The sequence below is a fragment of the Salvelinus fontinalis genome, chromosome 21 (genome assembly GCF_029448725.1).
Source record: "Salvelinus fontinalis isolate EN_2023a chromosome 21, ASM2944872v1, whole genome shotgun sequence".
Taxonomy (NCBI): domain Eukaryota; kingdom Metazoa; phylum Chordata; class Actinopteri; order Salmoniformes; family Salmonidae; genus Salvelinus; species Salvelinus fontinalis.
Window position 1 is genome coordinate 28,846,875 of NC_074685.1, and position 16,839 is coordinate 28,863,713.

At 43.6% G+C, this 16,839-nt stretch overlaps 1 protein-coding gene across 1 annotated transcript; it reads right to left on the reverse strand.

Annotated features, from left to right (window-relative positions):
• Positions 1 to 466: 466 nt before the first annotated feature.
• LOC129818566 (S-adenosylmethionine synthase-like) lies at positions 467 to 16,136 on the reverse strand. The gene is made up of 9 exons (XM_055874601.1): positions 15,813 to 16,136; positions 5,390 to 5,467; positions 5,036 to 5,158; positions 4,804 to 4,916; positions 4,531 to 4,674; positions 2,698 to 2,916; positions 2,333 to 2,515; positions 1,994 to 2,127; positions 467 to 1,829 (listed from the first exon to the last, which is right to left on the reverse strand). The coding sequence occupies exons 1-9, from the start codon at positions 15,901 to 15,903 to the stop codon at positions 1,727 to 1,729; spliced, it is 1,188 nt and encodes a 395-aa protein (XP_055730576.1). The 5' UTR covers positions 15,904 to 16,136; the 3' UTR covers positions 467 to 1,726.
• Between the last annotated feature and the right edge of the window lie 703 nt (positions 16,137 to 16,839).

Sequence of the window (16,839 nt, forward strand, 5' to 3'; positions counted from 1 at the left end):
AAGAGGACACAATAAAGATATTGAAACTAGACATTCTTTATATTAGCAGTAAAGGTGGCCAAGAAAGGTAGTGGGGAAATTAGATTAAACAAGAGCTGAGGTGTTGACACACCAACGTGTATGCTTGCGATCTTAGCTGTAGATGGTCATAAAATCCTTCTCAAATAAATTAGTTGTTTTCATGCCCATTCTGTTACTGAAATGTTAAAAATAAAGTGTGATCAGCGCTAAACAACTATATCAAGTAATTTAATCAATTAAAAAACAGTTTCCTTTACAGCTACTGACCCTTTTGTTTAAATGGTGCAGTGCAATCCAAACACTGTACATTACATTGTCCTCATTAGGGACATGATAATCTACCTCTCCCAATTCAGTTGCTTCTCTGTTACAGTGCCCATGGAAGTTAGTGCTGCAAGAGTAGCATGTTGACGAGAACAAAAAAAAGAGACACTTACATACAGAATGCCAGAATAGACTTTTATTCAAAGACTTCCCATGTGGGACAGCGTTTCAGGTCTTTCGGAAATGGAACATTTGAGACAAGGAAGGGGTGTTTAGGGGTCAAGAGACGGGCTATATCACATGTGATGGGTTGGGGATGGTAGCAGTAGGCAGGGTTTGGGTGGCGAGGGAGGGAAAACACTAGAAAAGGCACTTTTTCACCTTCAGTAACCAGACTGACAAGAAAGCAGAGAAAACAAGAAAGACACAGTCCACACAGACCCACTAGAGAGCATTGTAAACAAGGCCGGTTTCTCTGTACAACACCAGCCAGACTTTTGCTTCCATCTGTAGGCCTACGGGAACAAAAATATTACATTTGTTTTACTTCTGGGAGGTCAGTCATCTCACAAACCCTTGTCGCTGAAATATAAATAACACTGGCGAATGCTTAGAGCACCACCTTGTGGCCGCAACCCAAAGTTTTTCTGTAGAACACTTCAGGAACCAGGCTAAAGACAGCCCCTCATCAAGAGTGACAAGCTGAGTTTCTCTGTAACCACAGTTTAAGGAGGGGGAGTGCATCACATTACATCTTCAAGTGACAAAGAACGTGATAGAGAACTAGAGATATGGAAGGTATATCCCAACAAGCCAGAGGTCATTAGCAGCTTCTGACTTCTCTGTAACACATCAGAAAACATGGTCTGAAGGGATTACGCTTCCAAACAAGGTACCATGTTTTACGACAAACTCACGTTCCTCTTCCCCAATTACATGTTTGGTTATGTCTAACAAAATGACAAAAAGTTTTCAATTTTTATAAAATAGCTAAGGGGGACAAGAGTTGCAACTACCCAATTACTCCTAGCAATCTTCAACCCTAAACGTGCCATGACTTATTTGTCCCAATGGAGAAACATTGGGTGGGGGTTAGGTACAGAGAGGAGGGAAGGGGGTAGTCTTTAGCTAACATTCCACTCCTTGGCACATGACATGGAGTACAGGGAGTGGATTAGCTAAAGATATGGGTAGACAGGCTAGGGTGAGAATATATTTCTGTGAAGTCAAATCACTACAGAACAGTCAGAGGGAAAGACAGGGAAATGGATTTCAAGGAGTGTGCAAGCAATTTCAAGTGGGTAAAGAGGAGGGGACAGAGGTGTAACATTTTCAATAAGGGAGTAGATAGCGTTTTGGGGGGGGGGGGGGCATTCTTCCCTCCCAGAGTGTGTTGGTTTTTCTGTAGTACACCTACAGCTCTGGGTGGGAAGGTTGGGGTTCAGTATTTGAGCTTTTTGGGGACCTCCCAGGGGAAGGCCTCCCGCCCAAAGTGGCCATAGGCAGCGGTCCGCTGGTAGATGGGCTTTTTCAGGTCCAGCTCCCTGGAACAGAGAAACACAATAAGGTGTTGGGTAAATAAATAAATGCATAGATTTACCAGAGGGCAAACCAAGCTGTCATCGCCATTTAAATGTAGAACCCCTCCGCCAACGAGGACCAGCTTTGACAAAAAGTGTTGCCGGCAGCCACCATTGTTCCACACTACCTGACAATGACACCAGGGCGGAGGTCAAAGTTCTTCTTGACAATGTCCAGCAGCTCCCTCTCGCTCTTCTGGGAAGTCCCATAGTGGAAGATGGAGATGGACAGGGGATGGGCCACTCCAATGGCATAGGCTACCTGACAACACAGCCATTTATTAACAAAGGATCAAGATTTACATGACAGGTAACTAACATATGCTACCTTTACTTTTCATCTCATTGCAATGCATAACAGCTAGAAGTGAATGACTCATATAGCGTTCAAAACATGACTCCACATGCTGAAGACCACAAAACAAAAAGACAAACCGTTAGGTAACAGCCATTAGCTCATTCCTCACCTGGACCAGTACACGCTTGCAGAGCTCAGCTTTCACCAGGGACTTGGCCACCCAGCGGGCAGCATAGGCAGCAGAGCGGTCCACCTTAGTGTAGTCTTTCCCAGAGAAGGCCCCTCCACCATGGGCCCCCCAGCCTCCGTAGGTGTCCACAATAATCTTACGTCCTGTCAGGCCAGCATCACCCTGTGAAGGGGAGAGGAAGAGTATGCCAAGTAGCCCAGGACAGCCTTGGAAGTATCTGTATCTCGTGTTGATAAGAGTGCCTACTTTTTAATATCTGACTGATAATGCACCTACTTAATCACATCTCTATGGATCATTTTTGTCTTCCCCTACATCGTCTATGGGTCTAGAAAATATCTCACCTGAGGACCTCCGATGACGAAGCGGCCGCTGGGCTGCAGGTGGTAGATGGTGTCGTCGTCCAGGTAGACGGTGGGCACCACAGCCTTCACAACCTGCTCCTTCAGCGCGTCACGCATCTCATCCAGGCAAATTACCTCGTCGTGCTGCACAGACACCACAACAGTGTGCACACGCACTGGAAGCATGGCCCCACGGTCCTGCCTGTACTGAACAGTCACCTAGAGGTGGAGACGAGGTATGAAATGTAATTCAAAGTGTACAAGCATGTCTTACAAGGTAAGGCACTAGGATATCTGCATACAAGTGGAGAAAGCTGTGCCTCAAGTGTGCCTGAAAGGACTGCTTTATAACATACTTCCAGAAAAGGAATTTCCATGAGTTGTCAGGAGATAATTGTTTTACTTGATTACAACCAAAATGAAAAGAATTACACCAGACTAGTCTTTCGGGTTCCACCCCTGTGTACGTACATCATTTTTTAAATTATTTTTATTTTTAAAATATGTCCTTTTCCGCCAAGTGAACATAATCTTCCGGTAACCAAAGAAATACTCCTGCCTTGTTCAATGGGTGAGTGCATTTCAGACCTTAACCCATAAGAGTCTAAACCAGGAGGGTGGGGGTACTACTAAGCTATATGGAATGGTTTTAAGGTCATAATATAATTATTTGATATTTGATTAAGATTTGTAAGACTCCTTTAGTAGATGTTAAAAAAATATCTAAAACAATTATTTGATGAAAAACTATTTATGGCCTTACTACTATTAGCCCATACCAACACCTTAAATAACACATTCACTAAATGGAAAAGATAGTGTGGTGGATGAATCAGAATTAGTTGGGTAACATAGATAATTAAGATGTCTTATCTGCATAATATGCTTATGTGATTAGAATGTATCCCTTCGGACTCTAGTGTTGGCAGTTGCACTTCTTCCCTCAGCTGGGGCTCAGTCACCTGGGGCCCAGAGAGGGGAGAGGTCAGGCTTGTCTTTCACATGTCCCTGGTGCTATGCAGAATATCAGAAAGGGAAGAGGACAGGAGGGAACATTGTCTTCATATGTGAATGTATCTGTTAAACCATGTGAAGGGATGGTGTTATTAATGGGGAACCAATTACTGGTTTCCACAATGTCTGTGCGCCAGTCACTCCCTCCTTTGCACTTGGGGGATGTGTGTGGTAGTGTCTAGAGTTGACAATTGATTTATGCCATTGGATGAGTTGGTGTTTTTGTGTTGGAGTAACAGGTACAAGATAGCAACCTCGTCTTAGGGGCCAAACTGAACGATAATTTATAGCAAATGCCATCTGGCCACAGGATACTCCTTTCTCATTTATAAAGTCTCACTTTGTGAACTGTTCCTAATATCTGTGGTTTGTTATGTCGACTAGGGGGTGGATCTTTGCTATAACAGATCTCAGTAGCCATTGTGTTGCCACTCAACAGATCATTAGAAATGGTGAATCGTTGAAAGTCATTGCTATTGCAAAGCTCTTATTATTAAAGATGTAGTTTAAGTATAACTCTGACTTGTGTGATAAGTTTGTCTCTCCTCATTTGATAATACAGAAATTAACCACCACAATAGCACCCCAAAAAAGTATGTTCTGAAGAGTCTGTCCTATATCTGATAGGTATAAGATCAGGAATGTTTTTCTACATGTATTTAACCCCTTATTTTTGGCACTAAACAATCTAAGCAGAGGGTTCTAAGCTATGTAGAATTGCTTTAAGGTCATTCCAAGGCCAATTTTTCCATTTGATTTTGAATTTTAAATGTCAATCCCTGCCGTATTTGGTGTATAGACTGCGGTGCTGAATCTAACCTGAGTTTTGGAGTCTGGCCTCAGCCAGGGCAGGGTTCCGTTGCGGCGCAGTTCAGCCATCTTGGCATTGAGCTTGTGGGCGAGGACGATGGTGAGGGGCATACACTCCTCAGTCTCATCAGTGGCATAACCAAACATCAGACCCTGTAATGCAAAACACAGTCAAGCACTTGGTGCGGAAACAAAAACCATAAACACTAATATGCAGTTGAGCATGAGGCCCAGTCAATTAGTCACTGACTCACAAATGGTCAACGACAAGAGCCTTCTAACCTGGTCTCCAGCCCCCACATCCTCCTCTTTGCGGTCCAGGTGAACACCCTGAGCGATGTCAGGCGATTGCTGCTCCAGGGCCACCAGGACATTGCAGGTCTTATAGTCAAAGCCTATGAGAAGGGAATAGAGTCAAACCTCAGTGTTACTTACTGTCTGTATCGCTTTGCCAAAGCTAACCCTGTGACTTCTTAAAACCATGTATTCAATTCAATCAAATTTGCCATAATACCCTTGGATGAGTCATCATAGCCAATGTGCTTGATGGTGTCCCTGACAACCTTCTGGTAATCTACATTGGCCCTGGAGGTGACCTCCCCTGCCAGCAGAATCATCCCAGTCTTAGCCACTGTCTCTGAAAAGATGCAGACAGAAAGATAAAGCACATGAGCATAAGACTGGGGACAGATGGAGGGAAATCAAATGAAGGGTAGTTGAGCGAGACTAAGGTAAACGTGTGCATTAGCTAACTAGGATGACGAAGTGGGGGCAGAAGCAAGGGCATGTTACAGCATCAGACAGTGCAACATGGACAAACCTACATACAAAAACAATAAAAAAAATTATAGATGTGATTGATCCTTACCGCATGCCACTTTGGCATCAGGGTCCTGCTTGAGATGCGCATCGAGCACAGCGTCGCTGATCTGGTCACAAAGCTTATCTGTCAAACAAGAGAAACGAGAGTTATGGACTGTATCCTGCAGCAAAAAAATATCCCGCTAAACAATTCCCCAGACAGGTTATTCCTGCAAAACCAAGAACCTTATGGACCAAACTTGCAACACAAGGCAGACTCCGCAGCCAAGTATATAGTGCATTCGGAAAGTATTCAGACCTCTCCACATTGCTACATCACAGCCGTAATCTAAAATGGATTAAATTATTTTCCCCCCCTCTCATCAATCGACACACAATACCCCATAATGACAAAGCAAAAACCGGTTCAGACATTTTAGCCAAAAAAACGGAAATATCAAATTTACAGAAGTATTCAGACCCTTTACTCAGTACTAGAGGTCGGCCGATTAATCGGATTGACCGATTAATTAGGGCCGATTTCAAGTTTTCATAACAATCGGTAATCGGCATTTTTGGACACCGATTGTGGCCGATGTAAAAAAAAATGTTTTACACTTTTATTTAACTAGGCAAGTCAGTTAAGAACACATTCTTATTTTCAATGACGGCCTAGGAACGGTGGGTTAACTGCCTTGTTCAGGGGCAGAACGACAGATTTTTGCCTTGTTCAGGGGCAGAACGACAGATTTTTACCTTGTCAGCTCGGGGATTTGTTTTTGCAACCTTCTGGTTACTAGTCCAACGCTCTAACCACCTGCCTTACATTGCACTCCACGAGGAGCCTGCGTGGCAGGCTGACTACCTGTTACGCGAGGGCAGCAAGAAGCCAAGGTAAGTTGCTAGCATTAAACTTATAAAAAACAATAAATCTTAACATAATCACTCGTAACTACACATGGTTGATGATATTACTAGTTTATCTAGCGTGTCCTGCGCTGCATATAATTGATGCGGTGGCTGTTAATTTCTCATCGAATCACAGCCTACTTCGCCAAACGGGCGATGATTTAACAAGCACATTTGCGAAAAAAGCACTGTTGTTGCACCAATGTACCTAACCATAAACATCAATGCCTTTCTTTAAAATCAATACACAATATGTTTTTAAACCTGCATATTTAGTTAATATTGCCTGCTAACATGAATTTCTTATAACTAGGGAAACTGTCACTTCTCTTGCGTTCCGTGCAAGCAGTCAGGGTATATGCAGCAGTTTGGGGCGCCTGGCTCATTGCGAACTGTGTGAAGTCCATTTATTCCAAACAAAGACCTTAATTATGTACAATTCTGGCAAATTAATTATGATATAACATTGAAGGTTGTACAATGTAACAGTAATATTTAGACTTAGGGATGCCATCCATTAGCTAAAATACGGAACGGTTCCGTATTTCACTGAAAGAATAAACGTTTTGTTTTCTAAATGATAGTTTCCGAATTCAACCATATTAATGACCAAAGGCTCGTATTTCTGTGTGTTATGTTATAATTAAGTATATGATTTGATAGAGCAGTCTGACTGAGCGATGGTAGGCAGCAGCAGGCTCGTAAGCATTCATTCAAACAGCACTTTCGTGCATTTGCCAGCAGCTCTTCGCTGTGCTTCAAGCATTGAGCTGTTTATGACTTCAAGCCTATCAACTCCCGAGATTAGGCTGGTGTAACCGATGTGAAATGGCTAGCTAGTTAGCGGGGTGCGCGCTAATAGCATTTCAAACGTCACTCGCTCTGAGACTTGGAGTAGTTGTTCCCCTTGCTCTGCAAGGGCCGCGGCTTTTGTGTAGCGATGGGTAACGATGCTTCAAGGGTGGCTGTTGTCGATGTGTTCCTGGTTCGAGCCCAGGTAGGGGCGAGGAGAGGGACGGAAGCTATACTGTTACACTGGCAATACTAAAGTGCATATAAGAACATCCAATAGTCAAAGCTATATGAAATACAAATGGTATAGAGAAATAGCCCTATAATTCTTATAATAACAACATCCTAAAACTTCTTACCTGGGAATATTGAAGACTCATGTTAAAAGGAACCACCAGCTTTCATATGTTCTCATGTTCTGAGCAAGGAACTTAAACGTTAGCTTTCTTACATGGCACATATTGCACTTTTACTTTCTTCCCCAACACTTTGTTTTCGCATTATTTAAGCCAAATTGAACATGTTTCATTATTTATTTGAGGCTAAATTGATTTTATTGATGTATTATAATAAGTTAAAATAAGTGTTCATTCAGTATTGTTGTAATTGTCATTATTAATAACACATTTTTGTTTGTTTTTGGTCCTCCAATAATCGGTATTGGCGTTGAAAAATCATAATCGGTTGATCATAAAATCATAAACCATCTCTGCAGCACTCTACCAATCAGGCCTTTATGGTAGAGTGGCCAGACAGACACCACTCCTCAGTAAAAGTCACATGACAGCCCACTTGGAGTTTGCCAAAAGGCACCTAAAGGACTGACCATGAGAAACAAGATTCTCTGGTCTAATGAAAACAAGATTTAACTAATTTGCTTGAAAGCCAATCTTCACATGGAGGAAACCTGACACCATCCCTACGGTGAAGCACGGTGGTGGCAGCATTATGCTGTTCTCACATCAACACCATTATCCCAGAAACCCTAGACCCCACTCCAATTTACATACTGCCCCAACAGATCCACAGATGACACAATCTCTATTGCACTCCACACTGCCCTTACCCACCTGGATAAAATGAACACCTATGTGAGAATGCTACATTGACTACAGCTCAGGGTTCAACACCATAGTGCCCTCAAAGCTCATCAACAAGATAAGGATCCTGGGACTGCACACCTCCCTATGCAACTGGATCCTGGACTTCAACGGGCCGCCCTCAGGTGGTAAGGGTAGGTAACAACACATCCGCCACACTGATCCTCAACACAGGGGCCCCTCAAAGGGTGCGTGCTCGGGCCCCTCAAGGGTGCGTGCTCAGTCCCCTCCTGTACTCCCTGTTCACTCATGACTGCATGGGGGGGGGGGGGGGACGACTCCAACACCATCATTAAGTTTGCCGATGACAACAATGGTAGGCCTGATCACCGACAACGACGAGACAGCCTATATGGAGGAGGTCAGAGACATGGTCGAGTGGTCCAGGACATCTCCCTCAACGTGATCAAGACAAAGGAGATGATTGTGGACTACAGGAAAAAGAGGACCGAGCACACCCCCATTCTCATCAATGGGGCTGGAGTGGAGCAGGTTGAGAGCTAAGTTCCTTGCTGTCCACATCAACAAACTAACATGGTCCAAGAACACCAAGACAGTTGTTTAGAGGGCACGACAAAACCTCTTCCCACTCAGGAGACTGAAAAGATATGGCATGGGTCCTCAGATCCTCAAAAGGTTCTACAGCTGCACCATCGAGAGCATCTTGACTGATTGCATCACTGCCTGGTATGGCAACTGCTCAACCTCCGACAGCAAGGCAAGGCACTACAGAGGGTAGTGCGAACGGCCCAGTACATCACTGGGGCCAAGAGGCTCCTAAACAGCTTCTATCCTCAAGCAATAAGACTCCTGAACACCTAATCAAATGGCTACCCAGACTATTTGCACATGTAACTAATAAAATTTGATTTTATGTTTCTCAACAGCAGGCACTGGGAGACTAGTCAGGATCGAGGGATAAGTTAATGTAGCAAAGTAGAGCGATCCTTGATTAACACCTGCTCCAGAAAGCTCAGGACCTAGTCCTGTTGGAATGTGAACCTTCGCCTCAGTCTAACTCCCCTAAGCACACAGCCAAAATAATGCAGGATTGGCTTTCCGACAAGTCTCTCTGAATGTCCTTGAGCTGCCCAGCCAGAGCACGGTCTTGAACCCGATCGAAAATCTCCGGAGACTTGAAAAAAGCTGTGTAGCAACGCTCCCTATCCAACCTAACAGAGCTTGCGAGGATCTGCAGAAAAGAAATGGGAGAAACTCCCCAAATACAGGTGTGCCAAGCTTGTAGCGTCATACCCAAGAAGACTCGCAGCTGTAATCACTGCCAAAGGAGCTTCAACAAAGTACTGAGTAAAGGGTCTGAATACTTATGTAAATAAGGCCTGAGTTTGTTTTATTTTCATAAATTTGCTAAAATGTCTAAAAACTTGTTTGCTTTGTCATTATTGAGTATTGTGTGTAGATTGACAAGGGGAAAAAACGATTTAATACATTTTATAAAAAGACTGTAGCATTACAAAATGTGGAAAAAGGGAAGGGGTGTGAATACTTTCCGAATGACCTGTATTTCTATGCTTTGGTTATGTACACAAGCTTCAAACAGCTTAACATACAATATGTTTGGTTATGGAAAATATATTTCACAGCGGTTTAAATGGTATAGTGATTCACTATACTTGCTTTTTTTGTCAAACTGAAATTAGGCTAACTATTAGAATTGTAGCAACTAGAGGTCGACCGATTACGATTTTTTGGAGGACCAAAAAAGCAGATACCGATTATTTATTTATTTATTTTATTTAACCTTTATTTAACCAGGTAGGCAAATTGAGAACACGTTCTCATTTACAATTGCGACCTGGCCAAGATAAAGCAAAGCAGTTCGACACATACAACAACACATAGTTACACATGGAGTAAAAACAAACATATAGTCAATAATACAGTGAAAAAAAAAATAAGTCTATATACAATGTGAGCAAGTGAGGTGAGATAAGGGAGGTGAAGGCAAACAGATATATGTATAAATAAATAAAATATAAAAAGGCCATGGAGGCGAAGTGAGTACAACACAGCAAGTAAAATAAAAACTAAAAAACACTGGAATGGTTGGTTTGCATTGGAAGAAAGTGCAAAGTAGAGACAGAAATAATGGGGGGCAAAGGAGCAAAATAAATAAATAAATAAATACAGTAGGTAAAGAGGTAGTTGTTTGGGCTAAATTGTAGATGGGTTATGTACAGGTGCAGTAATCTATGAGCTGCTCTGACAGCTGGTGCTTAAAGCTAGTGAGGGAGATAGGTGTTTCCAGTTTCGGAGATTTTTGTAGTTCGTTCCAGTCATTGGCAGCAGAGAACTGGAAGGAGAGGCGTCCAAAGGAAGAATTGGTTTTGGGGGTGACTAGAGAGATATACCTGCTGGAGCGCATGCTACAGGTAGGTGCTGCTATGGTGACCAGCGAGCTGAGATAAGGGGGGACTTTACCTAGCAGGGTCTTGTAGATGACCTGGAACCAGTGGGTTTGGCGACGAGTATGAAGCGAGGGCCAGCCAACGAGAGTGTACAGGTCGCAGTGGTGGGTAGTATATGGGGCTTTGGTGACAAAACGGATGGCACTGTGATAGACTGCATCCAATTTATTGAGTAGGGTTTTGGAGGCTATTTTGTAAATGACATCACCGAAGTCGAGGATTGGTAGGATGGTCAGTTTTACAAGGGTATGTTTGGCAGCATGAGTAAAGGATGCTTTGTTGCGGAATAGGAAGCCAATTCTAGATTTGACTTTGGATTGGAGATGTTTGATGTGGGTCTGGAAGGAGAGTTTACAGTCTAACCAGACACCTAGGTATTTGTAGTTGTCCACATATTCTAAGTCAGAGCCGTCCAAAGTAGTGATGTTGGACAGGCGGGCAGGAGCAGGCAGCGATCGGTTGAAGAGCATGCATTTGGTTTTACTTGTATTTAAGAGCAGTTGGAGGCCACGGAAGGAGAGTTGTATGGCATTGAAGCTCGCCTGGAGGGTTGTTAACACAGTGTCAAAAGAAGGGCCAGAAGTATACAGAATAGTGTCGTCTGCGTAGAGGTGGATCAGAGAATCACCAGCAGCAAGAGCGACATCATTGATGTAAACAGAGAAGAGGGTCGGTCCAAGAATTGAACCCTGTGGCACCCCCATAGAGACTGCCAGAGGCCCGGACAACAGACCCTCCGATTTGACACACTGAACTCTATCAGAGAAGTAGTTGGTGAACCAGGCGAGGCAATCATTAGAGAAACCAAGGCTGTCGAGTCTGCCAATGAGGATGTGGTGATTGACAGAGTCAAAAGCCTTGGCCAGGTCAATGAATACGGCTGCACAGTATTGTTTCCTATCGATGGCGGTTACGATATCGTTTATGACCTTGAGCGTGGCTGAGGTGCACCCATGACCAGCTCTGAAACCAGATTGCATAGCGGAGAAGGTGTGGTGTGATTCGAAATGGTCGGTAATCTGTTTGTTGACTTGGCTTTCGAAGACCTTAGAAAGGCAGGGTAGGATAGATATAGGTCTGTAGCAGTTAGGGTCAAGGGTGTCCCCCCCCTTTGAAGAGGGGGATAACCGCAGCTGCTTTCCAATCTTTGGGGATCTCAGACGACACGAAAGAGAGGTTGAAGAGGCTAGTAATAGGGGTGGCAACAATTTCAGCAGATAGTTTTAGAAAGAAAGGGTCCAGATTATCTAGCCCGGCTGATTTGTAAGGGTCCAGATTTTGCAGCTCATTAAGAACATCAGCTGACTGTATTTGGGAGAAAGAGAAATGGGGAAGGCTTGGGCGAGTAGCAGAGGGGAGGGCAGTGCTGTTGTCCGGGGTAGGGGCAGCCAGGTGGAAAGCATGGCCAGCCGTAGAAAAATGCTTATTGAAATTCTCAATTATAGTGGATTTGTCGGTGGTGACAGTGTTTCCTATCTTCAGAGCGGTTGGAAGCTGGGAGGAGGTGTTCTTATTCTCCATGGACTTTACGGTGTCCCAGAACTTTTTTGAATTTGTGTTGCAGGAAGCAAATTTCTGCTTGAAAAAGCTAGCCTTGGCTGTTCTAACTGCCTGTGTATATTGGTTTCTGGCTTCCCTGAAAAGTTGCATATCACGGGGGCTGTTCGATGCTAATGCAGAACGCCATAGGATGTTTTTCTGATGGTTAAGGGCAGTCAGGTCAGGAGAGAACCAAGGGCTATATCTGTTCCTGGTTCTAAATTTCTTGAATGGGGCATGCTTATTCAAGATGGTGAGGAAGGCATTTTTAAAAAATGACCAGGCATCCTCTACTGACGGGATGAGATCAATATCCTTCCAGGATATCCCGGCCAGGTCGATTAGGAAGGCCTGCTCGCTGAAGTGTTTCAGGGAGCGTTTGACAGTGATGAGTGGAGGTCGTTTGACCGCTGACCCATTACGGATGCAGGCAATGAGGCAGTGATCGCTGAGATCTTGGTTGAAAACAGCAGAGGTGTATTTGGAGGGCAAGTTTGTTAGGACGATATCTATGAGGGTACCCGTGTTTACGGAATTGGGGTGGTACCTGGTAGGTTCATTGATAATTTGTGTGAGATTGAGGGCATCAAGCTTAGATTGTAGGGTGGCTGGGGTGTTGAGCATGTTCAAATTTAGGTCGCCTAGCAGCACGAGCTCTGAAGATAGATGGGGGGCAATCAGTTCACATATAGTGTCCAGAGCACAGCTGGGGGCAGAGGGTGGTCTATAGCAGGCGGCAACGGCGAGAGACTTGTTTTTAGAGAGGTGGATTTTTAAAAGTAGAAGTTCAAATTGTTTGGGAACAGACCTGGATAGTATAACAGAACTCTGCAGGCAGTCTTTGCAGTAGATTGCAACACCGCCCCCTTTGGCCGTTCTATCTTGTCTGAAAATATTGTAATTGGGGATAAAAATGTCTGAATTTTTGGTGGTCTTTCTAAGCCAGGATTCAGACACGGCTAAAACATCCGGGTTGGTAGAGTGTGCTAAAGCAGTGAACAAAACAAACTTAGGGAGGAGGCTTCTAATGTTAACATGCATGAAGCCAAGGCTATTACGGTTACAGAAGTCATCAAAAGAGAGCGCCTGGGGAATAGGAGTGGAGCCAGGTACTGCAGGGCCTGGATTCACCTCTACATCACCAGAGGAACAGAGGAGAAGTAGGATAATGGTACGGCTAAAAGCTATGAGAATTGGTCGCCTAGAGCTACTAGAGCAGAGAGTAAAAGGAAGTTTCTGGGGGCGATAAAATAGTTTAAAGGAATAATGTACAGACAAAGGTATGGTAGGATGTGAATACAGTGGAGGTAAACCTAGGTATTGAGTGATGATGAGAGAGATCTTGTCTCTAGAAACATCATTGAAACCAGGTGATGTCATCGCATATGTGGGTGGTGGAACTGATAGGTTGGATATGGTATAGAGAGCAGGGCTAGAATCTCCACAGTGAAATAAGCCAATAAACACTAACCAGAACAGCAATGGACAAGGCATATTTACATTAAGGAGAGGCATGCTTAATCGAGTGATCAGTAAGGGTCCAGTGAGTAGAGGTTGGTTGGGGTCGTGGCGATCCAGACAGCTGGCCGGGTATATGGCTATCGGTAGCAGCATAGGATGGAGGTCTGTTTGTAGATACCTCGTGCGTTTCCGTCGGTAGGTTCCGTGTAGTGGGGTTTTGTTCAGATAGCAGCCGATAGGACAGCTAACGATTAGCGGGCCTCAGGTGAGCGTTCAGGTAACGTCGGGACGGATTTGCCGGTTGGATAAATCCCTCGGGCAGATAACGTCGGCAGTCAGTCGTGAAGGCCCGGTGGGGTTCCGTATCTGCAGCAGCAACAAAAGAAACGGGTCCGGATGGTGATGGAACTCCTCAGCTGGCTAGCTCCAGCATGATTTGAGTTTGCTCCGGGGTCGACGTAAGCCAATAGTCACACGGTATGCAGCTAGCTAGCTGCGAAATCAAGGTGCAAGTGTCCAGAGCCTGCGGTTGGAATCCGGGGAAACTGGGAGAAAAAAAGTCCCGGAATGCTCCGGTCCGAGTCGCGTTGCACAAAAGTGCCGGTAGATTATCGAGCTAAAGGAATAGCTGATGACCGCAAAACGTGGGCAGCTGAAACACCAACGCTAGCTAGCAAACCGGCTAATTTCGGGGCAGCTACAGATTAGCTTCTGGCTAGCTATCGGAGTAGCTTCTGGTTAGCTATCAGGCTAGCTTCTGAATTAGCCCCTGGCTATCTTCCACGATGGATTTTCAGATTGAGGTAAAAAAAAAAATTACTTATTGTAATTGGTGAAGCGGGTTGCAGGAAAGCTTTTGCAGGAAAGCTTTTGTAGTTGAGTTCTTGGATAATAAAATAAATAAAAGATATGTGAAGAAAAGGTGTAAATATATATATATATATATACAGGACACGACAAGACAATACGGAAAAGACGTCTGAACTGCTAAGCCACCTTGGAGAGATTAACCGGACGATTTTTATTTATTTATTTGTAATAATGACAATTACAATAATACTGAATGAACACTTATTTTAACTTAATATAATACATCAATAAAAATCTATTTAGCCTCAAATAAATAACAAAACATGTTAAACTTGATTTAAATAATGCAAAAACAAAGTTTTGCAGAAGAAAGTAAGTGTGCCATGTAAAAAAGCTAACGTTTAAGTTCCTTGCTCAGAACATGAGAACATATGAAAGCTGGGGGTTCCTTTTAACATGAGACTTCAATAGTCAAAGGTATATGGAATAGAGATAAATAGTCCTATAAATACTTTATTAACTACAACCTAAAACCTCTTACCTTGGAATATTGAAGTCTCATGTTAAAAGGATGTTAGGTGGGACGTTCGTTGAAAAACTGAACACGTATGCCATATTGTTTATATATATTCGTTTCTTACAGTAAATGTATTCGTACATTTGCCCGAGTCGAACACAGGTTTTGCATCAATAGAAAGCGAGCTCGTTCAAGTGACACATCTTTCACGACTACGCGTGATGAGTACAGTAGGTTGTTATATAGTCCCTGGGTTAGCTGAACTTTCCAACTGTCAATACTAGTTCATTACAGTGCGGTTTAGTTGTGTAAGTTTTATTTTGATTGACAGACGCATGGGACCGCGTAACATGTAATAACAACGCTGGTGTATTTACACGGCAAAATTGCTCCCTATTTAGGATATCCGTTCAAATACGCATACTCCTTTAAGAAAACCAATGGTCATAACTGCATGTCTCTATCATAATCCGTCAAACGTTAGTGGAGTTTTTATCCTTGTAGGATGGCCAAAATTAGAGTGACTAATTTAACAATCCAGACAAGTAATTTAGTGACCTACTTTTCTGAATTAGCTAGCTAGTAGCAGATAATGCTAACTAGACACCACACGCTAGGGCAAAGGCCCCCCGCGTGGCCTGAACATAAACTGTAAAGAAATGGGCCTGACCCTATCGCGTGTTCCCCATTCATAATATCTTCCGTCTCAAAGATCAGAACATGTGAAAACATTGTCAATTAGCTAGCTGGCGAGCCATACAAACAGTATACTAAGTAACGGTATGCGTGTTCGTAAAAATGACTGGCACCCATTTTTTAGCAATTTGTTACTGTAGTTGTTACGGAATCTACGCCATGACCTTGTGTCGAAAAATAGAAACTAGCTAACGTTACCTAGCTAGTTAAAATAAGACCGACGCATTGCGAACTCACCTGGATGACCTTCTCCAACAGATTCAGAGGTGAACAAAAAGCAGTCTTCATCAATGAGCGAGTTATGGAAACCGTTCAATTGCCGGTTCATTTTAAAGGAATCGTTATTTGCCGAGTTATAACTAGCTGGCTACCTAAAATGTGTCAACTGTGGTTTAAGAAAATATGATTTATCTGATAGTAATTATAATTCCCAATAAAAAAAATACAAATACCAGCCTCTGAAGACTAGTTATTTGGCCGGTGTTCTCGAATTTTCTTTTGGGTGGTGGTGATATTTATCCTTTTTCGCGCGTCTTCTTCTTCGGGATTGGGTTGGCGGATCGCATTCAACTTTCAAGGGGCCTACACTGCCACCTACTGGAGTGTGAGGCCAATCACAGCCTAACTACATAAAATTATCTTCTTTAATCATGTTCCTCTAAGAAAGTAAAATAGAGCCCTAGACACCACTTCCCTCCACCACTACACCACCCAAACCCCAATCCAGCCTCTCTAACCCTTTCACACAGTCTCTTCCTATCTACGTCATACAATTCACAAATATCAACACGTGCTCCACCGTTTCCTTCGCTAAACACTCATCACACAGACCTGTTTCCTGTCTCCCTATCTTCCACAATGTGGCAATCAAACCTGTACTCCCAAACCATAGTCTACTCCACACAACGTCCTCTCTAGTACATCCCATACTGACCGATGCATGCAATACAATTGCCTCCCCTTACTTCAAACCGCATTGACAATTCTGACCCACCTTCACCCATATGACTTGATTGAACAGGAAGTCCATGATCCAGTTATACAGATGTCTCCCAATACCCAATGCACTCAACTTGATCAACAACCCTTCCCTCCACAAGGTATCGTAAGCTTTCTCAACATCAAAATACACAACACTCATCACCTCTTTTATTGTCAAGGCCTTGGCTATCTCTGTACTAACTGTCACCAGGGCATCCATGGCAGAACTCCCTCTCCTGAAACCACTCTGTGCTCTGCTCATCAAACCCCTAACTTCCAAGAA